Source organism: Oncorhynchus gorbuscha, linkage group LG26, assembly GCF_021184085.1.
Source record: "Oncorhynchus gorbuscha isolate QuinsamMale2020 ecotype Even-year linkage group LG26, OgorEven_v1.0, whole genome shotgun sequence".
Classification (NCBI taxonomy): Eukaryota; Metazoa; Chordata; class Actinopteri; order Salmoniformes; family Salmonidae; genus Oncorhynchus; species Oncorhynchus gorbuscha.
In genome coordinates, this window is record NC_060198.1 from 6,942,958 (window position 1) to 6,969,701 (window position 26,744).

The following is a 26,744-nucleotide window of genomic DNA, read 5'->3' on the forward strand; positions in this document are numbered from 1 at the left end:
TCAGTGTGGAGTCATTATCCTGAGACATTAGGTTTGTAGCAGAATGGATCAGGTCTTTCTCCACGATGACAACACTGGTGGACAGAACCTGAGACACTAGGCCTGCAGCAGACTGGATCAGGTCATTCTCCACGATGACAACACTGGTGGACAGAACCTGAGACACTAGGCCTGGATCAGCAGAAACACTGGACAGAACCTGAGACAGGCCTGCAGCAGACTGGATCAGGTCTCCACGATCAACACTGGTGGACAGAACCGAGGCCTGCAGCAGAACACTGCAACATGGACAGAACCTGAGACACTAGGCCTGCAGCAGACTGGATCAGGTCATTTTCCACGATGGTAACACTGGTGGACAGAACCTGAGACACTAGGCCTGCAGCAGACTGGATCAGGATGGCAACATTCTAGGCCTGCCAGACTGGATGACAACACTGGTGGACAGAACCTGAGACACTAGGCCTGCAGCAGACTGGATCAGGGTGGCAACACTGTCTTAGGCCTCAGACTGGCAATTCTCCACGATGCAACACTGGTGGACAGAACCTGAGACACTAGGCCTGCAGCAGACTGGATCAGGTCATTCTCCACGATGGCAACACTGGTGGACAGAACCAGAGACACTAGGCCTGCAGCAGACTGGATCAGGTCATTCTCCACGATGGCAACACTGGTGGACAGAACCAGAGACACTAGTCCTGCAGCAGACTGGATCAGGTCATTCTCCACGATGGCAACACTGGTGGACAGAACCTGAGACACTAGGCCTGCAGCAGACTGGATCAGTCCTGGCAACACTGGTGGCAGCAGCAGACTGGATCAGGTCATTCTCCACGATGGCAACACTGGTGGACAGAACCTGAGACACTAGGCCTGCAGCAGACTGGATCAGGTTGTCTTCCTCGATGGAAACACTGGTGGACAGAACCTGAGGAGTCTGCAGGAGTGTCAGTGGCTCCCACTCATCCAGGAAGAAGCTCTTGACAGAGGGGAAGCTTCTTCCTTTCAGAGCTGGGGGAATGTAGGGGGTGTACCCAACAGTCCAGAGCAGAGAGCTGTCGATGGCATTCTCGTCGTGGTACTTGTCTCCAAGTAACTCTGGAAAGCTCAGATGGACGTTCTGACTCTTTGACTCTGGACCGTCAAGGGAGTTGAGTTGGGTCACCGTTGAGATCCACCCTGAAAGAAACGATATGGTAACACAGAGTAAACACAACAGATTTGTTGTATTATAAACAAGGAATATTCTCATTTTCACTAAAGGTAAAGTACAAGTGTGTCCCAATAATATCTAATTTCTCCTGAAGTGTGTACTTATTCACTACTTCCCACAAATCTAAAACATTGGATTAGTGGAGTCATGGGCTAGTGGGAGTCTAACTATATTTATTATACCAGTAATTTCCTTTGAAATCAGTGAAGTGAACAAATGCACACTTTGGTACAAAGGAGAGGTAATTGGACATCGCTTAAGTTTATAACTTAATTTTGCATAGTTACATTGCTTGATAACTAACACATGCCCCAAGTCATCTTAACCTACATTTTATTTCATATTTCCTTTCAACTAATGATTAATATTGAAGTTTCAAGATGTAAATTCATTTAATTGTTCCTACCTGAATTGACTTCGTTGTCCTTAATGGAACAATGTCTGTCTTCAGGGAGGATGAATGAAAAGCTTGCCATAATAATGCTGTCTCTCTCATTGTTTGTCAGTCAAGAACTGTTGAATTCTTGACATTTCTGAACTTCTCTTGTGTTCTGTAGTTCCATGTGATGCGTCAGCATTGTGACAATCTCGGTCGCATTGAGATGGTATTCTTTACACAGAATGGCATGATGCAGTGTTTGGAATCGGAATGGAAATTACATTCTGTTGACAACACACTCTGGCCATAAACAATATGCAAAGAAGACCTCATAATTTATTCATTTTAAATTGATTATCCAGTATTTAATGTTTATGCATTACTGCAACCATGCATAAAAGCGGCACCTAGATGCGTGCCCCAGTCCATTCCAAAAGTATTCAGACCCCTTCCCCTTTTCCATTTTGTTACGTTACAGCCTTATTCTAAAATGGATTCAATTCATTTTTCCCCTGATCAATCTACACACAATACCCCATAATAACAAAGTGAAAACACTTTGTTTGCAATTTTAAAATAAAATATAAATACCTCACTTATCTTCAGACCCTTTGCTATGAGACTCAAAATTGAACTCAGGTGCATCCTGTTTCCATTGATCATCCTTGTTTCTACAACTTGACTGGAGTCCACCTGTGATCAAATCAATTAATTGGACATGATTTGGAAAGGCACACACCTGTCTATATAAGGTCACACAGTTGACAGTGCATGTCAGAGCAAAAACCAAGCCACGAGGTCGAAGGAATTGTCCGTAGAGCTCTGAGACAAGATTGTGTCGAGGCACAGATCTGGGGAAGGGTACCAAAAAATGTCTGCAGCATTGAAGGTCCCGAAGAACACGATGGCCTCCATCAATCTTAAACGGAAGAAGTTTGGAACCACCAAGACTCTTCCAAGAGCTGGCTGCCCAGCCAAACTGAGTAATTGGGGGAGAACAGCCTTGGTCAGGGAGGTGACCAGGAACCCAATGGTCACTCTGACAGAGCTCCAGAGTTTCTCTGTGGAGATGGGAGAACATTTACATTTAAGTCATTTAGCAGACGCTCTTATCCAGAGCGACTTACAAATACAAATGGAGAACCTTCCAGAAGGACAACCACCTCTACAGCACTCCACCAATTAGGCCTTTATGGTAGGGTTGCCAGACAGAAGCCACTCCTGAGTAAAAGGCACATGACAGACCGCTTGGAGTTTCCAAAGACACACAATAAACAACATTCTCACATGCAGTGCCTTCAGAAAGTATTCACACCCCTTAACTTTTTCCACCTTTTGTTGTGTTACAAAGTGGGATTAAAATGGGGCGGCAGGGTAGCCTAGTGGTTAGAGCAGTGTACTAGCAACCCGAATGGTTGCAAGTTCGAACCCTTGAGCTGACAAGGTACAAATCTGTCGTTCTGCACAGGCAGTTCTGTTCCTAGGCCGTCATTGAAAATAAGAATTTGTTCTTAACTGACTTGCCTAGTTAAAATAAAGGTAAAATAAATAAATGGTTGTAATTGTCAATGTTTGTCAACAATCTACGCAAAATAATGTGGAAGATTTGTAAAAATATGTTTTATTAATGGAAATAAAACACTAATATATCTTGATTAGATAAGTATTCAAACCCGAGTCAAAACATGTAAGAATCCCCGTTGCCAGTGATTACAGCTATAAGTCTTTCTGGCTAACTCTAAGAGCTTTGATAAATGTATCAAGCTCTGTCAAGTTGGTTGTTGATCATTGCTAGACAGACATTTTCAAGCCTTGCCCTAGATTTTCGAGAAGATTTCAAGTCAAAACTGTAACTAGGCCACTCAGGAACATTCAATGTCATCTTGGTTAGCAACTCCAGTGTATATATGGCCTTGTGTTTTAGGTTAGTGTCCTGCTGAAAGGATCATTTGTCTCCCAGTGTCTGTTGGAAAGTAGACTGAACCAGGTCTTCCTCTAGGATTCATAAATTATTGCTTTTACATATATCATGTGAACATTTCCTCAGAACAAATAACACAGGATTGTAAGGGAGCTAGAAATACCACTAGACAAGAAAAACAGAACACCAAAACAGGCAATTTACCATTTACAGAAAACACTTCAATAAAACAATGTTTAATTTATGCCTGATGGATGGAGAGTTTTTAAATATACTATCCACCTGCATTCTGTCGGTAGAAGACTACGTTCAAGATTACCACCACTACGTGAACGGTTTATCTGCTGTATAGAACAGGACATGGATGAGACCGGGTGACAGGTGTTGTGCCGAAAATCTCCCCCGACAGAATTCTCTCCCCCTTCGCGTTCTTCATTGCTGCGAGTTGCTTGCTAGTAGAGATTTCTGCTCTTCACTCCATTGTCATTTTAGCCTACATTTCACTGATCTTAGTAACAGAAAGCATTTTTGTCTGCAGTTTGCGGTTTGGCTATGTGTTTCAAGTGTTTGTGGCGGTTCTAGCTTGTATGGCGCCCTGGGCGCGCGCCCCGGTAAGATGCCGCCCGTACCGAAATACGCTACTGATTTTGTATTAGTCTATAAATAAATCTCTTTGACAAAATTCTTCATCTCTCCCATGTCTTATTCGACTCGTATTTTGGAAAGTGTAAGGATAATAATTCAGCCATAATTGTTCTGAAATGTGTATTGCTTGCACACATTTTACTTCCTCCTCTGTTTAATAACACACATACATTAATTATTCATTTCGGTTGCCTATCCGGACGTGGAGTTTGTTCTAGAAGGTATTTGACTCTGATGAGTGTCACAGAAAGTATTTGACTCTAGCCACAAAATTAAGGGAATTTTAAAAAAAAATGGTCTGGCAGTGGGGAGATTTTCGGGACAACTCCGGCCTCATTAAAATGATTTGCAATAGGGGATTTGGGGTCATTTCTCCTTACAGCACTCTTTAGTACTATAATAAACGTTCTTATCAGTCTACTGGTTTTGCCCACTATATTACACGGACAAGAGATCAGGTTTAAAACATTAGATGAGCTGCACGTGAGGAACTATTTGATAGTGTATTGTTTACCAGTTTCAGAGCTGCTGAATACGGTCACTTTTTTTACAGGAATCCCTACATGCCGAAGAACTACTGCAGGGGTTGAAGCCAGTCACATCGTCCAGTCTTCCAACATTTATTTTTATGGGGATATGAGTGAATATGCCGAGTCTCGGGTGGCTGAGGCACCTAAAGATCTTCTTCGCCTCCCTTGACACCGGGTGATGTAGATGTAGTAGTGGAGGCCAAGACGCGCTTGCAAAGCAGCCCTGCTGCGATTTCCTCTGGTCTTGGGGGCGGCAGGCAGTCTGTAAAACAGTGCTAGCTGACAAGCATCGCTCAAGATTTAAATTCCCCACGAGCCCTAATTTGAGAAGGGTGCAACTGCGTTCATGCAATAACTAATAACTAAACTAATAACTAATGGGGGCTCGAATGCGGGATGCAGTCGCACACGATTGCGCCGTTCTCGGTGATATGCGTATCAGTACGCAAACCTAACGCTCTCAAACGAAGTACTTCCGCCCATATGTACGTCATCAATACTGGCGGTATTTTGAAAAGGAGCTAGCCGTGAAGTTGACGTCTGTATATCATTTATCTGTGACTGTATGATATAGTGAAATATTTATACGTTTTAAGAAAATAAGCCAGCTAACTATTTCAAATATGGTAGGTGGATACGTTGTTTGACAAAGTGAAAAATAGTCGGTTTACAATTGATGAATGTTTCTATTTGTGACGTTAATGATATAACGTTAACTTGTTTTTAGTCGGATATGCTAATATTTTTCACTGCTAACGTTTGCTAGCTAGCTGACGTTCGTTTGCTTGTTTTTGAGGTTTTGGTAGCTAGCTATGAACTGTAATGTTTCTTCCAAGAGTAACGTTACATCCTGCTTTTATGTAAAAAAAAATACTATGTCTGACATTTTTACTAGAATTGATGAGGAAGCTGGCTAATTTACAAATCTCGCTAACTTAATCTGACTTCAAGGTATTTTCTTAACTCACCAAAGTAAAGATGTTGGTAGAGTGCTGACGAACATTTCTTTGTGTGCGCCTGGTGTATTCCCCCCCCCAAAAAAAAACATGACTCAAACGACTTTTGAAAATGTTCCGCCATACTCACTGGTCCACGCTATAGACTGCAGATCCAATGCAACGCAATGCATGGGCGTGGACCAGAGCTCGGTAGTTACACATTTGTTGATAACAATATTGTGAATTCCATGTTTTCAGAGTTCGAATGAGGTAACGTTGCAACAGGAGAATGTAAGTAAGGTAGCCAAATATGAGCCTTCGTAAGCTTTACTGAAATTATAATAAGCTATCCATTCAACATGCATGTCTTAATAATTCTGACATTTTTGTCACAGGAACAGCCACTGGACACAGAGTCAGAAGTCCAGGATACTCCAGCACCACCTGCCATTCCCTTTTACACTGAGTGCTCGGAAGCTGCACAGGCACAACTGTTTAACGAGTGTGAAGAGCAGTTTGCCCAGCTAGAGATGGTACTGATCTGTTTACGATGACAGCTCGGTCCTGCACAGACAACTTTGGATGATGTGATGTTATTGTGTTAAAGTTCAAATGTAATATTCTGCTTGTTTTTCAGCTTCAGAACGAGATCATTCTCGCAGAGCCTGACTCTGATGAAAACCCTCAAGAACAGGTCAGAGATGTCCCTATTTCCCTATAGCTGAATGAAACCATTAGTATGCGTGATGCATGAACTTTTTACATGATCTTGCCTTATCTGCTGCATATCTGTTATGTCCAACAGTCTGTGAATAGATTGACGGCTGTAGCAGCTGAGCTGAAGCAGTGGCAGACAAGACGGCCAGAACGTGAGTGTCTGGTTTCTACTCTGAACATCATTCCTTTATAACTAATTGATTGTACTTATACTGTATGACTGAGACATAAGCATGATATGTACCATCAGAATGTGGTTTACTTTCTATCCATAGTGTTGTCCACAAATCCAGAGGTGTTACTCGTCGTTGGAGCAGAGGAGGTAAATTCACATGTAGATGTTGGAAAATATACACCATTTCTGTGTAAAAATATTTATATGCAGTTACCTTTTAATATACAGTACCAGTCAAATTTGGACACCTATTCATTCAAGTGTTTTTCTTTATTTTTTAATATTTTCTACATCGTAGAATGTGAATAAATCAAAACTATGAAAAAGTGTTAAATCAAAAAAGTTATATTTGAGATTCTTCAAAGTAGCCACCCTTTTGCCTTGATGACAGCATTGCACACTTGCCATTTTCTCAACAAGCTTCATGAGGTAGTCACCTGGAATTATTTTCTGACAGTCTTGAATGAGTTCCCAAATATGCTGAGCACTTGTTGGCTGCTTTTCCTTCAACTCATCCCAAACCATCTCAATTGGATTGAGGTCGGGTGATTGTGAAGGCCAGGTCTTCTGTTTTGCTAGCACAGACTGGAATATGTTCCGGGATTCTTCCGATGGTATTGAGGAGTACACCACATCAGTTATCAATAAGTGCCTAGAGGACGTCGTCCCCACAGTGACTGTACGTGCATACCCCAACTAGAAGGCAACATTCGCACTGAGCTAAAGGGTAGAGCTGCCGCTTTCAAGAAGTGTGACTCTAACCTGGAAGCTTATAAGAAATCCCTCTATGCCCACCGACAAACCATCAAACAGGCAAAGCATCAATACAGGACTTAGATCGAATCGTACTACACCGGCTCCGACGCCTGTCAGATGTGGCAGGGCTTGCAAACTAGGGTAGCCTAGTGGTTAGAGCTTTGGACTAGTAACCAAAAGGTTGCAAGTTCAAATCCCCGAGCTGACAAGGTACAAATCTGTCGTTCTGCCCCTGAACAGGCAGTTAACCCACTGTTCCTAGGCCGTCATTGAAAATAAGAATATGTTCTTAACTGACTTGCCTAGTAAAATAAAGGTAAAATAAAAAATAAAAAAAATAGACTACAAAAGGGAAGCACAGCCGAGAGCTGCCCAGTGACACGAGCCTACCAGACGCTCTAAATAACTTCTATGCTTGCTTAGAGGCAAGTAACACTGGAACATGCATGAGAGCATCAGCTGTTCTGGACGACTGTGCGATCACTCTCCGCAGCCGATGTGAGTAAGACCTTTAAACAGGTCAACATTCACAAGGCGGATTACCAAGATGTGTAGTCCAAGCATGCGCTGACCAACTAGCAAGTGTCTTCACTGACATGTTCAACCTTTCCTTGTCCGAGTCTGTAATACCAACATGTTTTAAGTAGACCACCATAGTGCCTGTGCCCAAGGACAATAAGGTAACCTGCCTAAATGACTTCCGACCCGTAGCACTCACGTCCTGGTAATCCGTCTGGCCCAGCGGCTTTGTGAATCTTGTTCACATCGGCTACCGAGATCCAGACCAGCTGGTGCTCTCGTGCATGCTTCAGTGTTGCTTGCCTCAAAGCGAGCATAAAGGCATTTAGCTCGTCTGGTAGGCTCGCGTCGCTGGGCAACTCGCATCTGGGTTTCCCTTTGTAGTCCGTAATAGTTTTCAAGCCCTGCCACATCTGACGGTCGTCAGATCTGGTGTAGTAGTTTTTAATCTTGCGTCGCTTCCGACGCTTATTTGATGGTTCGTCGGAGGGCATAGCAGGATTTCCTATAAGCATCCGTATAGTCTCCTGCTCCTTGAAAGCGGCAGCTCTAGCCTTTAGTCAATGCACTTATTGATGAAGCCAGTGACTGAGGTGGTGTACTCCGATGCCATTGGATGAATCACGGAACATATTCCAGTCTGTGCTAGCAAAACAGTCCTCTAATGTTGCATCTGTGTCATTTGACCACTTCCCTATTGAGCGAGTCACTGTACTTCCTGCTTTAGTTTTTGCTTATAAGCAGGAATCAGGAGGATAGAATTATGGTCAGATTTGCCAAATGGAGGGTGGGGGAGAGCTTTATGCATCTCTGTGTGGAGTAAAGGTGATCTAGGAATTTGTTTCTCTGGTTGCACATGTGTGACATGCTGGTAAAAATTTGGTGAAACTGATTTAAGTTTGACTGCATTAAAGTCCCGGCCACTAGGAGTGCCGCTTCTTGGTGAGGATTTTCTTCACTTATGGCCATAGTTGGTTGAGAGCGATCTTAGTGCCATCTTCGTTATGTGGTGGTAAATAGACGTCTACGAATAATATAGATGAGAACTCTCTTGGTAGATAGTGTGGTCTACAGCTTATCATAAGGTACTCTACCTCGCGAGCAATACCTCGAGACTTCTTTAATATTAGACTTCGCGCACCAGCTGTTCTTGACGAATAGACACGCCCCCACCCCTCGTCTTACCAGACGTAGCTTCTCTGTTCTGCTGGTGCATGGAAAATCTTGCCAGCTCTATATTATCTGTATCATCGTTCAGCCACATCTCGGTTAAGCGTAAGATATTAAAGTTAATGTCCCGTTGGTAGGATAATCTTAATCGTAGGTCATCAATTTTATTTTTCCAATTATCGCATGCAAAAAGAACGGATGGCAGTGGAAGTTTACTTGCTCACCTACGGATTCCCAGAAGGCTGCCCGATCTGTGGCCCCTTTTCCTGCGTCTTTTCTTCAAGCAAATTACAGGGATCTGGGCCTGTTCCAGTGAAGCAGTATATGCTTCTCGTCGGACTCGTTAAAGGAAAAAGTTTCTTCCAGTCCGCGGTGAGTAATTGCTGTTCTGATGTCCAGAAGTTATTTTTGGTTATAAGAGACGGTAGCAGCAACATTATGTACAAAATAATTTGCAAAAAAACTAACAAAACAGCACAATTGATTGGGATAATGTAAAACCTCAGCCATGTTCTTCAAATGCATGAAGAAAAAAACAACTTTTTAACAAGCCACACCTGTTAATTGAAATGCATTTCTAGGTGACTACCTCATGAAGCTTTTTGAGAGAATACCAAAAGTGTGCAAAGCTGTCATTAAGGCGAAGGGTGGCTACTTTGAAGAATCTCAAATATTAAAATATATTTTGATTTGTTTACCACTTTTTTTTTTGGTTACTGCATGATTCCTTTTTTGGTTACCACATGATTCCACATGTGCTATTTCATAGTTCTGATGCCTTCACTATTATTCTACAATGTAGAAAATAGTAAAATAAAGAAGAACCCTTGAATCAGTCGGTGTCAACTTTTGACTGGTTCTGTACACATTTCAGATATCAGCTATTTTATAGTTATACAGAGCCTTATGCTTATGAAAAGTAAACATATTCATGTTTAACTTTTTTTTAAACTTTTCTTTCCTACTTCCACAGTTACAAAAGCTGAATTCACAACTGGAGTTGGTCCTCTCTTGCTCTCAAGCCAAGAGAGACACACTGAGAGAGACTTTAAAAAGGTTTTATTTGAATGTGATTGTTATTCTAAATCTCCAACCCTTTGAATGTTGACATTGAGACAGTAGATTTGACAGTATACATCTGTGTTCCTGTTTCAGTGAACAGAAGTGGTTGGAGGAAAAGAAGGAAGTGTTGAGGGCAGGCACTGAACTTGTGGTCAAACAGCGACTGGAAAACGAAAGGTTATCAGAACACAGGTAAGGTACAACAACTGGGTCACGTTTGTTCGGGCACACTGTAAATTACATTTTTACAAGGCTAAACAAAAACATTTTTTTTTTTTTATTGAACAGATTTTACCTCCCTGTTTTGGAGCGTTTTCTTCGGTTTCCTGCCTATGAATATAATCCTGAATAATAGAAAATGACACACAAACCAACACATTGACAACTATCCTCAGTTTAATATGGAAGTATTGCTGTTGCTGTTCAGTGTGTTGCAGGACACCAAGAAGAAGATCCAGAAGATGAAGGATTACCAGAACAGACTGATGGAGACCCTGGCAGACGTACTGGCGGAGCACTTCCCACTTCCTACACAGGAGACCAACGCTGACAAGAAGGAAAAGGTGGCGGTCTTAGTGATGTATTATGTGGCTCTGATGAAGGGGTTCCTCAATGGTCACACATTGTGTTTTTTTTTACGGTTGCATCTAGCTTGGTCTCAGATCTGTTTGTGCTGTGTAGCTAACTTTTTATGTGTTGGGCAAGAGAGCACAAACAGATCTGGGACCAGCCTTGATGGTATCGTTTTTGTTTCTGTTTTCAGAACATTCCTCAAGAGCTGAACGAGAATCTAATTTCACTCAATGAAGTCCTGGAGGTAAGTCTCTGTTCGTATGCATTGTTTGTTTTATTATTCAACCCGGTGCTCTGGTTCAATTTTGTATTACTTTATTACTACATGCCTGAACCAGTAGCAGCTTTATAGTCTAGCTTTTTATGACCCTATGACTATATTTTACACTTACATTACCCTCACATCTTTAATGTAGATCAACTTGATCACAGAACAACAAATGACATAACATCCCTACTCACCACTTGCTCCAATTGAACAACAACATAAGTAATAACTTTAAACCCTTACCTTAAACCTTATCTTCCATTGTTAAAATGTGCAGCTGCTGATGAACACGACTCTGGAGACGCCTCACGATCCCTACGTATCGATAGACGAGACGTTCTGGCCCCCGTACACAGAGATGCTGCTGCGCCACGGCATTGCACAGAGACACCCAGAGGACTGTTTCAAGATCCGCCTGGAAACCTTTTATTAACAGTAACTGGTCAGACATCTTGGTTCTAGTTTTGTCAGCGTGTATAGCAGCCTGGTCCCAGATGTTTGTGCTGTCTTGCCGTCTCATTGTCATGCCATCGATCATAAGCGTTGGTTATACAGTACAATCAGGTCTGGCACCAGGCTAGGTGTATGGTAATATCATGAGTATGTATTGCGATAGTGGCTTGATGGGTCACTGGTTTGTCGTGTTATTTCCTGTATGTTTCACAATAGGTTAACCTTTTTTAATGTTTTTTTAAACATGTTACATAGATATTTATGTTGCTCTCTCTGGCTACTGGAACACAATTTGCATACTCCGGTGAAACCTTACATTGTTATGTATATATTTCCATGTATGCCAGATTTGTTCTTAATAAAAGGAAAAATCAACAAAATATACAGACATTCGTTATTCACTGTAGCACTTTGTTCTAAACTGAAGAACAGAAAACATCTTGATACATCAGTACTTGATTCACAGCAGTACATAAGAACCTGTATAATATTTTTGTAAATACAGAAATTCTCAAGGACGGGTAATCTGTACCAACAACATTTTAAACATTGAAAAATTCTTTTTTTTAATTGTCAAGAAACCCTGACATGCGTCAGCAGGCCACGTCATTCCATCATCCAATCCCGAGAGCCGTTTAGGTATGTTCACCCGCCTCCCGCGAGTTCGTGCATTCTTGTGGGCGGAGAACAAATTTCGGTTCCGGGTGTTTTTACACTTCTCTCGTAGGCGTTCATTTGTCTGATTATGGTCTTAAATCATAACGTAAAACAAATTCACGAACATTCACGGTAGAGAACAGTTTTATTGAAAGAACAAACAGAACATCAGCAAAGATGACAACTCGATCAGAGAGAGAGAAGGCCCTGAAACTCAACGAGCAGCATCAGGCCATTCTGTCCAAAATGCTGAGAGAGGACGACAACAAATACTGCGCCGATTGTGAGGCGAAAGGTAACTATATAAAACAATGTCAACCTCGTTAAATTGTGTCATTTGATCTTATATAACCGTTTCAGTTATTCGTCTAGCCAGACTCCGACTGAGTTGTTAGCTGACTATGCTAACTGTAAGTAGCAGCTAGTCTGCTGACACCTTCCTTCCTCTTTAGCATTTATCTGGTAGCTACTAGGCTAGCTTAGCTATGCTAGGTAGCATTTTGTCTCCCACCACACCTTGAACCAAACTTCAGTCATACAAGTAAATGCAAGTTTCGACACCCCTGCACCATGGAAGTCACCACTGGGAAACTATCCCTAAATGTCAAAACATGTCACTCTAAAAGAATGCACAGGGAAGACCTGCCAATCGGAAGTCCTATTGTGACACCTGCACCACCGGTACAGACAGGTTTTGATAAGTGAATCTTCCGTTACCTGGGCTGTGTTTATTAGACACCTAACGGAAGAGAACAGACTGAAACCGGTGCACTAATGAGTACGACCCCGTCTCTGCCTGCCAGGTCCAAGGTGGGCATCATGGAACCTGGGAGTGTTTATCTGTATCCGATGTGCTGGTATCCACAGGAACCTTGGGGTTCACATATCACGGGTCAAATCTGTCAACCTGGACCAATGGACAGCAGCACAAATACAGGTAATTGGTCAATGTCCAGGATTTATAATATTCATAAATTAGAAATGTCATGTATTGACCTATATTTATTGACACAGACACCTCTTTCTTGTATATCCTACTGGCTGAATACAAAGTTGACTTTTTAACCCATACTTATCATGTCCCCCCTGCTGTTTGACTATCCACCCTCCACCTCCCTTTATCTCTGTTCTCTTTCTCTCTTTCCCCCACTCTCTCTTCATCTCTCCTCCTCTTCTCTAACAGAGCATAGTAGATATGGGCAACTCCAAGTCCAGGCAGCTTTATGAGGCCAACCTTCCAGACAACTACAGAAGGCCTCAGACAGACCAGTATCCTTACAACTACACACACACACGCACAGTCTCTCTCGCACTCACTCTCTCACACACACCGCGGTTCCCAAAAAGCTTCCCGTAACACACGTACTTGCCCCTTTATAATATTGCTACATTTTTTTCCTTTAACCCCTGACCCCAGAGCAGTGGAGTTCTTCATCAGGGACAAGTATGAGAAGAAGAAATACTACAGCAAAAATGTGACCAATGGACACAGCGTATGTATCTCACCTCTGACACCACACTCAAGCTGGTTTGCGGATAGTACTAGAATGTGTTGTCTTATTTGTATGTAGACTCTCCAAAGTGTGGCTTGTTATGTGTTAGGTTAAAGGGATACTTTGGAGTTATGGCAATGAGGCCCATTATGTACTTCCCTAAAGTCAGATGAACTCTTGCATAACATTTGTATGTCTCTGGGTCCAGTATGAAGGAAGTTAGAGGTAGTTTCACTAGCTAATGCTAACTAGCATTAGCGCAATGACAGGCTATCTGCTAGCATGTATTTCCACAGGTGTTTGTGGTACTGTTTTATTGTGTTAAATGGCCTAACAATTTGGAACATTATTCAAATGAGATTAGGCCTTTATCTCTCTTCCTCCCATTGATTCTTCTAATTTCCTCTTATGATGTTCCTCTACAGCCAAAAGACAAGGAGAGCAAGCGAGAGAAGGAAACTGATAGAGGAACCAAGCTGTCATACAATGCCAAAGTACGGTGGTTTTGAATGGATACATCTATAGATTCCTTATATAAGATTTCTGTCTCAACCCAACCCATATTCCTTTTTCGTCAATCACACTGTACACCCTGTTTGTCTCTTTTGAGCTTTGCAGTCAGAATTATGTTTATTTTGTTTACAACAATTCCACTCATCATGACACTCCATGCTATAGCGGTCAGGTTTTAGTGGTTTAATGGGAGCAGACTTAAAGGGTAATTCCACCGCTTTTCAAAACCCTATTCATTTTTCAGCAACATACCATTGTCTACATATGTGAAAACGGCACGTTTTATGATCTGTGGTTAAAAAGATCAAATTGTTTCCCTGTATTATTACTTTTGAGCTTCATGATTTATTTTCTACTAAAAGAAGAAATGCATGGTTTTCAAATGTTGATACTGGTATTGTGCTGGAGATAATGAATGAGGTTGAAAAGTGGTGGAATTGTCCTTTAACAGTCTAGTATGGCAAACTGTATGAAAAAACATTAGTTAACAGGTCTGGAATTATACCAGTACTTAATACAACTAATTATCAATTTACGAATGTTTATGGTCACCATGTCCAGCAAACTGATTTGTTGTGGTGCGTCTCACTGTGTAGTTACTTTGACGTGTTGATACATTGGTGAAAAATAGACCATCTTTGGGTTTAGGGTTAGAATGCTGGGCGGCGAGCTCCCGGCATGTTGCTTCCTAGACAAAGCATTGAATGTGGTTAAGTAACCCAATGCTGAGGATGCACCTAACCTTTGACCTCTAAGAGGGCCTGACTGCTGAGGGTTTCAAATATCCCTTGCTTGTCTTATCTGAAGTATACCTCATCAGGATCTTTGCTTTCATTATGAACTGAATCTATGCTCAACCGAAGCCCTGCATATTTAGCCATTAGTCTGGAAGACGCTTAACACATCAACTTCATTATTACTTCCAAGACTACATATTATTTTTTCACAATCATTTTGCCTTTTCTCTTGGACTCAACCCCTGAAGAGTGAAGAGACCCGCCATGCCCCCAAAGCCAGTCCTGTGAAGACAGCAGAACCTCCCGTCAACCTACTTGGCCTTGGTAAGATTAAACCAGTCAGTTTTCCAAAATGAAAATGAGAGTTTCTTATTGGACAAGTTCAGATAGTCCTTCCTGGTTTCAGCCTGTTTTCTTTCGTTTTGTGCCTATTGAATATGACCCTGCTTTGCCTTGACGGATACGACCCTGGGTGGAAGCCTAGCAGTTAAGAGCTAACTAGGTGAAATTTGTCGCTGTGCCCTTGAGCAAGGCACTTAACCCTAATTGCTCCTGTATGTCGCTCTGGATAAGAGCGTCTGCTAAATGACTCAAATGTCAACTGTACTAAACCAGTCAGTTATTCAGAAATGCTGAGTCTTGAACAATACACACATTCATCTTAAGTATGTTTTTTTTCTCCCCTGTATAACCTGTTTTACACATCTGTTTTTAACCCTCTCTGTTGCTCTCTGTCTCTCCCATCTCTCTAGATGCACCAACACCTGCCCCTGCTAACAACGGTAGTGCTGCTAGCACAGCAAGTCACGACTTGGATATCTTTGGCCCCATGGTGTCCAACCCCCTCCCCTCATCTAATGCTGCTGCTCAGTTCTCTCAGGTAACACAATCTGATGACCTCACCACTTCCCTGGTCCCTACGGACACCCAGCTCCACAAACTTAAAGACGCATACTGAACTTCAATATGTACATGCACATATATTACCTGTACATCTACATCTGAACGATGGCCCAGAGCATTGTGCTCTCAATGCAGTGAGTAATTTGTCTCACACACATCCATGCAGGCCAATGCATGCTAGCGTGAGAGACGTTTGAAGAGCAAGAGACTCAACACACTGAATAGTGTTAGCGACTTTTCTTACGTCGTTCTTACAGTTTTCGCTTCCTTCTTCCAGGCAGGCTCCAGTACCCCAGCCAGCACCCCAACACAACCCCCAGCAGCAACCCCATCCTCTGGCTCTGCCCAGGGAAACCTGGACCTGTTCAGTGAGACTGGTGGTGGAGGGGGCATTAAGGGGGAGGACACCGGGGCCAAGAAACCCCTCTCCAAGGATTCCATCTTGTCCCTGTATGGGAACACCAGTATGCCTCAGATGCCCCAGCACCAGCAGGCCCCGCCTGGTAAGGAGATATACAGACACAAGCCTACACATGCACACTATGTACACTCATGCAGGGCTCTACACTGACCTTTTTTACAAGGAGCATGTGGAGGAGCACTCGGGAGCACAATGACAAATATTTGAGGTAACAAGACGTTTTCTTTGTAATAATGGTGCAAGAATGACGGTTATGAATCTGCACTCAGTGTATTCACCATGGCACTCCAGGGCTGCAGTACAGTGAAGTTATAATTTCAACCATTATCATCAGCACTTGTGCTCCTAAATAAAAATTCCAGGTCGTACAACAAAATATTTTGGCGCATACGCATGTAAAATGGTTGCACTGTAGAGCCTTGTCATACATAAGTGTGGGCATGTGTGCACATCGTGATGTGACTTTGATTAATGTGATGAATGTTATTTATTGTTGTTACTCGATTAAATTAACCATGTAACAATTAGCTCATAAGGAATTTGGGGCACCACGGAAGAAGTTGTCTAATGAGTTACCATCTTCCCAATTAAACTCTAGAAGAAATATATAAGATATATTGATAAGTCATTTATTAATCATTACCTCATATCAGTCTCATTCTGAACATTGCAGACTTCTTGAATCTGCAAGATCCCCAGCCTTTTCTGATTATTCAGTTCTACACAAATTGATTTCAATTTTTATTTACTAACTAGCTAAATAATAACACAGAATACAGATTTACATGAGACAAGTCTCTAGTGGACTGACAAAATATGATGGCTTTTTACACAATGGAGAGGGGGTGGGGAAAGAGGGATAGAGAAAAGGACATTTATTGTGGCTACATTCTAGGACTGTTCTCACATGAATCCTATACCTTGTGCATGAACTGCTGCCCGTTTGGGTAAGAAATGCAATGTATTGACATGTACGTTAGATGTCTTTGTTTGTTTGTCTCTCTGTTGAAACCAATCGATCCTCTATGGGGAATAGCTCGATGGGTGTAAGGCTCTGATTGTCCACCAGAGGTTACAATATCCTTCTAAGTTGTCCTGGCTTGGAGTGAAGTGTTTCTTCTGAACTGTTCTTCAGATGCCCAATTACCGTCTGAGATGGGATCCTCTCCTTCCTTTCTCGGGTAGATAGTCAGATCTAGATCCCTTTACATGCACAGCTGCAGACTGTCAATGTTTTGGTCTAGTGAGTTTATCTTCATCTCTTGTTGAGTTTGAGTTTCCAGCCATTTGTAATGTTTAGCTCACGCTTCACATCTGCTGGTCTGAATATGTTAATTCTTAGCGAGTCCTTTTAATCACTCTGGTCGGAAAGGGCATTTCCATCACACTGACACATTTGTCTGACCTCATTCGGAGTGTGGCTTAATCAATGTGCAACGGACATGAAAACCAAAATCACATTCATATCTTAACAAAAATAGTTTAATTGTTCATCATATTGTATTAACATCATATTGGATGGAAACTTAACAGCCGAAGGAGGGTTTCCTTCCTAAGGTACAGTATTTGGCTGATACAGTTTTTAAAAACATCACAAAATGAAAAGCAATATGACATGATTATTTTTTAGATCCCCACTGACCATTCTTAACATTGCTATCTTAGAAATATTGTTCCAATATTCATTTTTTGGGGTGTTATAGTTTTAGCGGCAAAAATATTCTAGAGAACAAATGCATTGCTTTGGTTGGTGCTGAAGAGCAGGGGAGGGTTCTCTGCTGCATAAGATTTACGATTGGCGTGAGGTGTCATAACTGGCCCAGCCCCGCTCTCCTCTCCTGTGGTCTGAGACCTTTGATCCTTGACCAGGAGAGTCCTGACACACAAGTGCACACACACACACACACACACACACACACCAAGCAATAACAGAGGTTGGTCAATGGTCTTCAACTGGCTCTGGGCTATATAAATGCATGCTGTTAAATACCAAACACTTCTAAAGTAACAAGTCACCAAGCAAGTTGTTCAGTCACTTTAGTACCGTAATTTCCGGACTATAAGCCGCTACTTTATTCCCACGCTTTGAACCTTGCGGTTTATACAATGACGCGGCTAATTTATGGATTTTTCCCGCTTTCACAAGATTCATGCCGCCAAAAAACTGAGCACCGTCACATAATGTGACGTAAATCGAGAGCGCTCAAACTTCCCATCATTCTGATTATGGTAGTAATTTTGTCACCCTCATCATGGCAAAGACACGGAGAAACGCATATGATGCAGCTTTCAAGTTGAAGGCGATCGATCTGGCTGTTGGAAAAGGAAATAGAGCTGCTGCACGGGAGCTTGGCCTTAACGAGTCGATGATAAGACGTTGGAAAGCAGCGTGAGGAACTGACTCAGTGCAAAAAGACAACAAAGGCTTTCAGAGGGAAGAAAAGCAGATGGCCCAAAGTATTTGCAGCCACTCAACATCAGTGTAAATCGTGCATTTAAGGTGGCGCTCCGTGTTCAGTGGGAGGCTTGGATGACAAGTGGGGAGAAATCCTTCACTAAAACGGGCCACAGGCGAAGAGCAACTTATGGTCAAGTCTGCCAGTGGGTCCTGACAGCGTGGAGCATTGTCAAAAAATCCACTATCATCAACGGGTTTCGAAAGGCTGGACTGCTGCGTGTTGAAGGGGCAGCATGAGCTCAGCGGGGTATTTGCCTCCGGATGAAAGTGACGAGAGCGACAATGAAAACGATCCAACATCGGATGAAGCAATTCTGAGGCTATTCATCTCCGACACCGGAGGAGATGACTTCAGTGGTTTCAGTGCACAGGAGGAGGAAGATAGTGACCAATGACTTTCTTGGTAGGCCACTGTTTAATTTTTGTTACAAGCCGTGTTTCGTTTAAAGGATGTGTAAAGTTAATTTGTTTCAATGTACCGGTAGGCACCTGCGGCTTATAGACATGTGCGGCTTATTTATGTACAAAATACATATTTTTTAATAATTCAGTGGGTGCGGTTTATATTCAGGTGCGCTTAATAGTCCAGCAATTATGGTATATCTATGGCAAGCAGTCAAATGTTAACAGAAAATTATATTTTGAAAGAAACTCACTGTTCTCAGTATTTCTCCTGTACTTCTCCCTTCCAGCTGGTATATACATGAACCCCACCCAGATGCAGTTTCCAGTAGGCATCCCCCAGCAGCAGGTCCCTGCTGGCTACCAGGCCTTCCCTGGCATGGGCACAGGCATGCCCCCCACCACCGTCATGGGTGCCATGATGGCTCAGAATGGAGCTGCCATGATGGGACCCAACACAGGCATGATGGTTGGCATGACGATGCCCAATGGTTTCATGGGACAAGCGCCCGCGGCCGGGATGGTTGGCATGGCTCCGAGGATGATGGGGGTACCACAGGGGGGGATACCCGCGGGTATGGTGCCCGCTCAGGGCATGCAGGGGATGTATGCCGTCCAGCCTGGGCAGCAGGGCCACTGGAACATGGGACCGGTATGTTAGTTCTTTTGATGTCATGTTATTTGGCATATTGGAGATTTTCCCCTTGGAGTAAACTTCGCATTTGAAGTATAAGATGGTTTTATAAGAATACAATATCAAGTGTCTTCGTGAGGTAACTTAGGTATGGCAATATGGTAACATTACCTAACTATCAAATGTTCTCAGATCTATATAAATGCATTGTGGTCAGGGCTTGGGTTTGTTTTAGTATTAGACAATATTGTGTTTCCCTGACACCTTACTATTCATCTCTCCTACTGTCTTCCCCAGATGAACCAGCAGATGTCAGGGATGAGTCTGAACGGTGCCGGGGGGGCCATGGCCTTCGGTCAGCCTGCCTCCACCATGGGAGGCTGGGCCGCGGCACCCTCCGGTCAGACCCTCAGCAACCAGCTCTGGAAGTGACCCCCCACCCCTGGAGGTCAAAGGTTAGGGATTGGGGGTCAGGGCAGAGGAGATTGCAACCAGGGGGTCCGAAATCCAACATCCAACCCCCCCCCCCCCCCCCCCAGAAACCTCAGTATGAACTGATGCCCATTCTCCAATTGATACTGACCACTCTCCAACATCGAGCTTATCTGGCTGTTCGCATACTGAAGCGATGCAGCCTTGTTTCCTTGTTTCCTTCAGGTAATCACAGATCCATTGGTGATTGGACAGGTGAAAGCAAGGTTGACCGTCTTATTAGTCTGACCGACCCAATCAGATCAGTGATTACTTCAAGGAAGGAAGGAAGCATTTCTGCAAGTATTCAAACGGGGCACATCTCTCTCTTTCTGTCACTTTCTATCCATCGCGCTCTCTTTCCGTCTCTCTCTTTTGTGAGTAAATTGGGAGTGCTCATACACCATCACACGCAGGCTGGCAGTCAGTGCCTGTTACATGTTGTGGATATCATTAACTCTTTTCATTTTCCTTTTTTTGGAGGGAAAAAAAACCGACAACCACAACAACGTAAACAAATACAACAACAAAGACATCATCGACAACATATCGAAAAAGCTGCAGGACCAGTTACACAAGCTTGTATTGTATCATTATAAAAATTATTATAGAGAATTAAAGAATAGTATTTCAACTTTGGGAGAAGACATGGCTATAATTTCTGTGAATACTGCTCTCCTATGTACAGCTCTGTATAACATTTTAAACGACATGTGGTTCCCCTACAAAATAAAGTATGATAAACCAATGTGTCTTGTGTGTTCTAGATTCTCGACTTCTGAGTTCTAGATTTTGCCATTAACAACAATCAATGTCACTTCTACCAGAACACCTAAGAAGGGACAGAAGTTTGCATTTAAAACATGTCTACTCCCCCATGTATTTATTATTGTATTTATTTTTCCGGGGTAGGCTACACATGCAAATGTCAGGGTGGTATCATTCTTTAACCATCCTTTGCAGAGCTGGCAGGTTAAATACACCACTACAGTATCACATAAGAGGGAATACAGACACGGAGAGCCAAAAGCTCCCTTTTAAGTAGGCTAAATATTTAATCGAATTTGGTTGATGGTGCAACATGGTAAAAAATAAAATTACTAATTGTACTAAAATTGGCTAAAAAAACGTTTAACTGAATGAAGATGCACTGAACTGGAGAGCTCGGAAGAAACAACGAATTCCCAAGCGAGGAAATACGCGGGACGTGGTTTTTAGCATGATCTCTTTTGAGTGCATAAACAGTGAGGGTGTTGACCCTAGCTTACTCGATATTCTGCAATCAATTACAAGTATTTGAGGACGACGTCGTAACATTTTGGTAATGGCCACACCTTCGGTTGTTGATTACCACCATGAGAAGGAGGAGGATACGGCGAAGGTGCCCGATGAAGAGCTCCGGGCCCGCCTTTCCGACTGACGCTTCTCCCTCCCTGTACCATCGAAGCTCCCCCCGCTACTACTACCTTTCTGAACTGCCTTAACACAGTCAGCTGTGGAAGATCGTACCCGAAGTCAAGACCAGCTACATTTGTCTTGTTTTTAAATAGTATTTGAGATGATCTTTAATGAAAAGCGCTATCTAAAATAAATGTACTATTATTAAACAGAAATAGAGTTCCAGGTCACACTTTATTTGTTTAGTTCCAAATAAATGATTTACAGCCAGGCATACTTTCGACCAACGATCTGTTGATAATAACTGCTTGCTAAGGTTATGGTTCGCTTAGAATTCGTGTAAGGGTTACGTTTAGGGCTAGGGTTAGGATAAGGGCATGGGTTATTGGATAGCGGTAGTTAGTTGAAATGTTGACCGTTATTGAACATCTACAAACCATCTTCTTGGGACTATCCAAATAAAGTGTTACCGAAATCCATTCTAAACCTTGCTTAATGGCATTCTGCAGATATGGGACATAAAGAATCCCATTTCTATGCGACCGGGAGGGTCACAATGCCAACGCTTCACATGGAACTCCAGAACCCAAGAGATATGTCCAGAACTCTCAACAAATCGTCAGTTCTTGATCGACAAACAACGAGAGATACAGCATTAGCGAGAGAGACAGCATTATGGCGAGCTTTTCATTATTTCTCCCTCAAGACGGACATTGTTATTTTAAGGACAACGACGTTAACTCAGGTAAGAACAATTCAATTATTTCAGTCTTAAAACTCAAATATTAATTGATTTAATTCTTATGAAAAGGAAATATAATACAACATAGGAGAAGATGGCTGTATAGGCTTTTGTTGTTAGTTACCAAGAATGGTAACTATGCAAAATGAATATTTAAACATGTAAATTATGTTACGTAATGTCCCAATTATCTCTCCATCCTCCCAAAGTGCGCACTTGTTCACTTCACTGAATTGAAGGGAAATGACTGGTATAATAAATCTGGTTGAAAATGCCACTAGCCCATGCTACCACCAATCAAACGTTTTAAGATGTCTGGGAAGTAGTGAATGAGGGCACACTTTAAGGAAATTGGAGATATTATTGGAAGGCACACATTATTTGCCATGAGTGAAAAGGAGAATATCCCTTCCTTAAAATGCAAAAAATCTATTTTGTTGACCCTGTGCTGTGTTGGTGTTTCTTTCAGGGTGGATCTCAATGGTGACCCAACTCAACACCCTTGAAGGTCCAGAGTCAGAGAGTCAGAACATCCATCTGAGCTTTGTAAAGGTACTTGGCGACAAGTACCACTATGCGAATGCCATCGACAGCTCTCTGCTCTGGACTGTTGGGTACACCCCCTACATTCCCCCAGCTCTGAAAGGAAGAAGCTTCCCTTCTGCCGAGAGCCTCTTCCTGGATGAGTGGGAGCCACTGACACTCCTGCAGACTCCTCAGGTTCTGTCCAGCAGTGTTTCCATCGAGGAAGACAACCTGATCCAGTCTGCTGCAGGCCTAGTGTCTCAGGTTCGGTCCACCAGTGTTGCCATCGTGGAGAATGACCTGATCCAGTCTGCTGCAGGCCTAGTGTCTCAGGTTCTGTCCACCAGTGTTGCCATCGTGGAAAATGACCGGATCCAGTCTGCTGCAGGCCTAGTGTCTCAGGTTCTGTCCACCAGTGTTGCCATCATGGAGAATGACCTGATCCAGTCTGCTGCAGGCCTAGTGTCTCAGGTTCTGTCCACCAGTGTTGCCATCTTGGAGAATGACCTGATCCAGTCTGCTGCAGGCCTAGTGTCTCAGGTTCTGTCCACCAGTGTTGCCATCGTGGAGAATGACCTGATCCAGTCTGCTGCAGGCCTAGTGTCTCAGGTTCTGTCCACCAGTGTTGCCATCGAGGAAGACAACCTGATCCAGTCTGCTGCAGGCCTAGTGTCTCAGGTTCTGTCCACCAGTGTTGCCATCGTGGAGAACGACCTGATCCAGTCTGCTGCAGGCCTAGTGTCTCAGGTTCTGTCCACCAGTGTTGTCATTGTGGAGAATGACCTGATCCAGTCTGCTGCAGGCCTAGTGTCTCAGGTTCTGTCCACCAGTGTTTCCATCGTGGAAAATGACCTGATCCAGTCTGCTGCAGGCCTAGTGTGTCTCCACCAGTGTTTCCATGTGGAAAATCCACCAGTGTTTCTCAGGTTCTGTCCACCAGTGTTTCCATCGTGGAAAATGACCTGATCCAGTCTGCTGCAGGCCTAGTGTCTCAGGATAATGACTCCACACTGAGAGACTCCAACCAACCTGAGATCCACGTGGGTGATGTCTCAACCAAGAGAAGTAGACTTACCATCACTATTTCTATGGTTTCAACCAAGAGTTGCCTTGTTGCTTTACATGAAGTTGATGCTAGTCCTACAAGCCTGGAGCAATCTGCCGAGAAAATATCTACTTCTACTACCGATGTCAACGACATCTCAACTGTGGCTGCCAAGAAGAAGAAGAGGTGTAGATTATTCTCATTTGTCTGGAGAGCTCTCAGGGGGAAGAACAAGAAGCCTCTAAGTACGAACAAATATACTCTTAGTCTATTTTGTACTTAATATAATCATTTATCAACTATTTTGATACTGATATCCAGTGTTAATGGCCTGTCTGTGAGAAATAGGTTTTCTAGATTTTCTACCTTTTTTTTTTTTTTTTCAGGCTAAAGTGGCTTCCAAGAAAGAGGACGAAATCAACAAGCATGTGAGCAGCCTCACCTGCCACCACAACACCACACAGGGAGATCACTGATGCAGGCACCCACAATGGTGTTCCTATGTTTTATCCCACTTTGTCTTCATCCCCAAATCCCTTTCCCCCACCCCACCCCACCTGTTTTATCTTCAGTAAACCTTTTGTCATTGCATTTGACTGTGCTTTGTCTTCCATTGGGATCACTGTCATTGAAAAGGGAAGGGGTTTCGTAGTTCAACTACTTGTCAATAAATCACTGGTTAACTTCAAATTGAGACAACCGAGGCAAAGACGTTGTTGCTAATGAGATCAGTTATATCCACATTTTCCTGGAGAATAACAGGCATTCTCGCTCAGGGCCTCAAGATGGAGTAGTAAGCACAATTATAATGGTTCCCCTCATAATGATGCTTTTATCAGCTGTTTGATATGGGGATATTCCCATATTAGTTATTCCTGTGGGAGATTTATACCGGTGAATAAGTATGATAATTGGACATGGATTGTCTCTGGCTACTGAGGATTTCCATCATACGATTGTAGCCTAGGTTATGATTCTGTTATGAGGTTTACAATGTAGTTGTCTCCTTAGACATGACTGACTCATGGTATTGAAATCTATTCCACCACATTGATGCATCATGTAATAACCCATGTGTGTAGGAGTTTAACCACAGGCTTAATGTAGCCAAGGTGTCCATGTAATGCAAGTGTGTTTTCAGTTTGTTCTTTGTGAGCTATTGCCAGATGAATATATATAACAGATGATATGACAAGGCTATAGTTTTGTTTTCCCTCACTTTTCAAACCACCACCAACAAACACCAACCCTGTTCTCAATTAAATGCACCATTGCATTCAATTTCTGAGGGCTCTTCCACAAAACAATGTTATGAGAATGAAATCTGAAACCAATAGCCATCTCCATGATTTAGGTTACAGCAAGAGGCTAAAAATACCCAGTTCAGACTGGTAGTAGTCACGACCTAAATTATGACAGAATTCTGCACCACTGATAGTTGACGTCAATACAGTACAGTCACTTCCTCGGTGACGTAATCGAACGAACTCGGTCGGTAGCATTGCCATCTGGTGGATGGACTCCGACTCGAGACCCGTAACATTACGTCATTGGAAAGGAACCGATGCCAGTGTTTGGGTCTGGGTTTCAATACAAACGGATGAATAGCCGACCATTAGAACTGATACTCGACAGCAACAACTTGAGCTACAAATAATTAGTGGTTTTGCGTAGGGGTTTTGACTTCAGTTCATTGACGTTTATGTAAATTGTATGTGCATTTTATGTTTATGTGCATTTTTGTTTAATATATTTCAAAAGACAAGGGCTCGACAATGAAGTGAATGGATAGATAGTAAAAACAAGCATTAGCTGATATAAAACTGTTGCAATTATGATACTTATGAGTTGTGCGTAAATGTCTCTGTCCGTGGTGCTGAAATGTTTTTCCTTCATCGTGACTGAGAAACGCATTGCAGGATGTCCATTGTACTGATCCTTTTTGATTAACAATCAAATATGTCATTCGACTATACCGATACACACTGTATGTTCATCCAGCTATATGTTATGTTGAAAATGGTTTGAAATATAGCTGGTAAGAGTGATTGTCATTTGCATCTCTGACGCAACTTTCAGGAATCAAACTGAACGTCGTTAAGTCCAGGACGTTGAACTCTCAGACAAAACCCAGTTGACCCTTTCCTGTGGATCAATATTTCACAGAAGCCTTAACGGTCAATTAATGTTGGAGCTATAACGACAGGAACGCGCACTATTGTGGTTTATATTTGCAGGCAGTGTGTGCGTGTGTGTGTGTGTGTGTGTGTGCGTGCGTGTGTGTGTGTGTGTGTGTGTGTGTGTGTGTGTGTGTGTGTGTGTGTGTGTGTGTGTGTGTGTGTGTGTGTGTGTGTGTGTGTGTGTGTGTGTGTGTGTGTGTGTGTGTGTGTGTGTGTGTGTGTGTGTGTGTGTGTGTGTGGTGCCAGCCAGGGTGGCGTAACTCCTGAAATAAGTGAGGTTGGAAAAAGTGTTGTTCCTGCATGAGACGAGAGAGAGAAACCCATTCTCAAATTCGTAAAAGCGCGTGCACAACCATAAGGAAGGAAGATGCGAGCTCTGGGGGCTGCATTCCCATTGACTGTTCCATCTCCCTGTCAGTGGCAGCAACATTAGCAGTGCCGAGGCGGTGGCAGCACTGAGAGAGAGAGAGCGAGGGGGAGAGAGAGAGAGGAAGGCAACACACAGACTCCGCCTAACTTTTACCACGGTCCAACATCACCGAGCCCGTGTCCGGTGGCGCGAGGGCATCACAGCTCAAAGCCAATCCATCCAGAGGGTCCCTCGGCTTGCTAGTCTCTTGGCGTGGAGATGGGCTTCCCGTAAAACCGGCGGTGGTGGAGGGGAGAGGCGGGCCGGCGGGGGTGGGGGGAAGAAGCGAGAGACTAGAGAGTGGGGAGGTGGAGAAAAAAAGCCGAGGAGGACGAGAAACAAAAGCACAACCGTGGGTGCCTGCAACAACCATGAGCCGCGGCGGCTTGCCCTACTCACCAGAGCTGCTGCTCTACCCGTGGACGATGTCGTGA

At 43.1% G+C, this 26,744-nt stretch overlaps 4 protein-coding genes across 6 annotated transcripts in view; 3 read left to right on the forward strand and 1 right to left on the reverse strand.

The window, feature by feature from the left end:
* Positions 1–1,536, reverse strand: part of LOC124016427 — a 549,380-nt gene extending 547,844 nt beyond the window's left edge. Inside the window, exons 1-4 of the mRNA XM_046331987.1 lie at positions 1,521–1,536; positions 850–1,182; positions 550–800; positions 297–365 (exon numbers count right to left, since the gene is read on the reverse strand). Of these exons, the coding sequence (XP_046187943.1) occupies positions 297–365; positions 550–800; positions 850–1,182; positions 1,521–1,536 (669 nt within the window). The remainder of the gene's footprint in view (positions 1–296; positions 366–549; positions 801–849; positions 1,183–1,520) is intronic.
* A 3,095-nt stretch (positions 1,537–4,631) lies between these two features.
* LOC124015050 (centromere protein K-like) lies at positions 4,632–11,696 on the forward strand. 3 transcript variants are annotated; one of them, XM_046329941.1, is made up of 11 exons: positions 4,632–5,317; positions 5,888–5,929; positions 6,025–6,162; positions 6,267–6,323; positions 6,435–6,498; positions 6,622–6,668; positions 9,940–10,022; positions 10,122–10,220; positions 10,456–10,591; positions 10,792–10,845; positions 11,147–11,696. In XM_046329941.1, the coding sequence occupies exons 1-11, from the start codon at positions 5,315–5,317 to the stop codon at positions 11,300–11,302; spliced, it is 879 nt and encodes a 292-aa protein (XP_046185897.1). In that variant the 5' UTR covers positions 4,632–5,314; the 3' UTR covers positions 11,303–11,696. The 3 variants fall into 3 exon arrangements, with proteins under 3 accessions (XP_046185897.1, XP_046185898.1, XP_046185899.1); XM_046329942.1 differs by having other exon boundaries at positions 4,635–5,317; positions 5,888–5,920; XM_046329943.1 differs by lacking the exons at positions 4,632–5,317; positions 5,888–5,929; positions 6,025–6,162; ... (1 more) ...; positions 6,435–6,498; positions 6,622–6,668 and adding an exon at positions 8,965–9,338.
* Positions 11,697–11,993: 297 nt separating this feature from the next.
* Positions 11,994–20,751, forward strand: LOC124016286 (stromal membrane-associated protein 1-like). Its single transcript, XM_046331834.1, has 10 exons — positions 11,994–12,274; positions 12,783–12,916; positions 13,163–13,248; positions 13,397–13,472; positions 13,898–13,966; positions 14,971–15,046; positions 15,475–15,602; positions 15,903–16,128; positions 19,197–19,558; positions 19,838–20,751. The coding sequence occupies exons 1-10, from the start codon at positions 12,157–12,159 to the stop codon at positions 19,970–19,972; spliced, it is 1,410 nt and encodes a 469-aa protein (XP_046187790.1). The 5' UTR covers positions 11,994–12,156; the 3' UTR covers positions 19,973–20,751.
* A 245-nt stretch (positions 20,752–20,996) lies between these two features.
* LOC124016036 lies at positions 20,997–25,753 on the forward strand. The gene is made up of 4 exons (XM_046331555.1): positions 20,997–22,154; positions 22,621–23,492; positions 23,603–23,966; positions 24,108–25,753. The coding sequence occupies exons 1-4, from the start codon at positions 22,085–22,087 to the stop codon at positions 24,110–24,112; spliced, it is 1,311 nt and encodes a 436-aa protein (XP_046187511.1). The 5' UTR covers positions 20,997–22,084; the 3' UTR covers positions 24,113–25,753.
* Positions 25,754–26,744: the final 991 nt, after the last annotated feature.

What these genes read in the sequence shown, in the direction of transcription:
- LOC124016036 (XM_046331555.1), top strand. Translation starts at nt 22,085, where the DNA reads ATGGCGAGCTTTTCATTATTTCTCCCTCAAGACGGACATTGTTATTTT. An exon ending in GGACAACGACGTTAACTCAG is followed by an intron (nt 22,155 to 22,620) that starts GTAAGAACAATT and finishes TGTTTCTTTCAG; the next exon opens with GGTGGATCTCAATGGTGACC. An exon ending in CTGCAGGCCTAGTGTCTCAG is followed by an intron (nt 23,493 to 23,602) that starts GTTCTGTCCACC and finishes AGTGTTTCTCAG; the next exon opens with GTTCTGTCCACCAGTGTTTC.
- LOC124015050 (XM_046329941.1), top strand. An exon ending in GAAAGGTTATCAGAACACAG is followed by an intron (nt 10,221 to 10,455) that starts GTAAGGTACAAC and finishes GTTGCTGTTCAG; the next exon opens with TGTGTTGCAGGACACCAAGA. An exon ending in CACTCAATGAAGTCCTGGAG is followed by an intron (nt 10,846 to 11,146) that starts GTAAGTCTCTGT and finishes TAAAATGTGCAG; the next exon opens with CTGCTGATGAACACGACTCT.
- LOC124016286 (XM_046331834.1), top strand. Translation starts at nt 12,157, where the DNA reads ATGACAACTCGATCAGAGAGAGAGAAGGCCCTGAAACTCAACGAGCAG. An exon ending in ATGTGACCAATGGACACAGC is followed by an intron (nt 13,473 to 13,897) that starts GTATGTATCTCA and finishes GTTCCTCTACAG; the next exon opens with CCAAAAGACAAGGAGAGCAA. An exon ending in CTGCTGCTCAGTTCTCTCAG is followed by an intron (nt 15,603 to 15,902) that starts GTAACACAATCT and finishes TCCTTCTTCCAG; the next exon opens with GCAGGCTCCAGTACCCCAGC.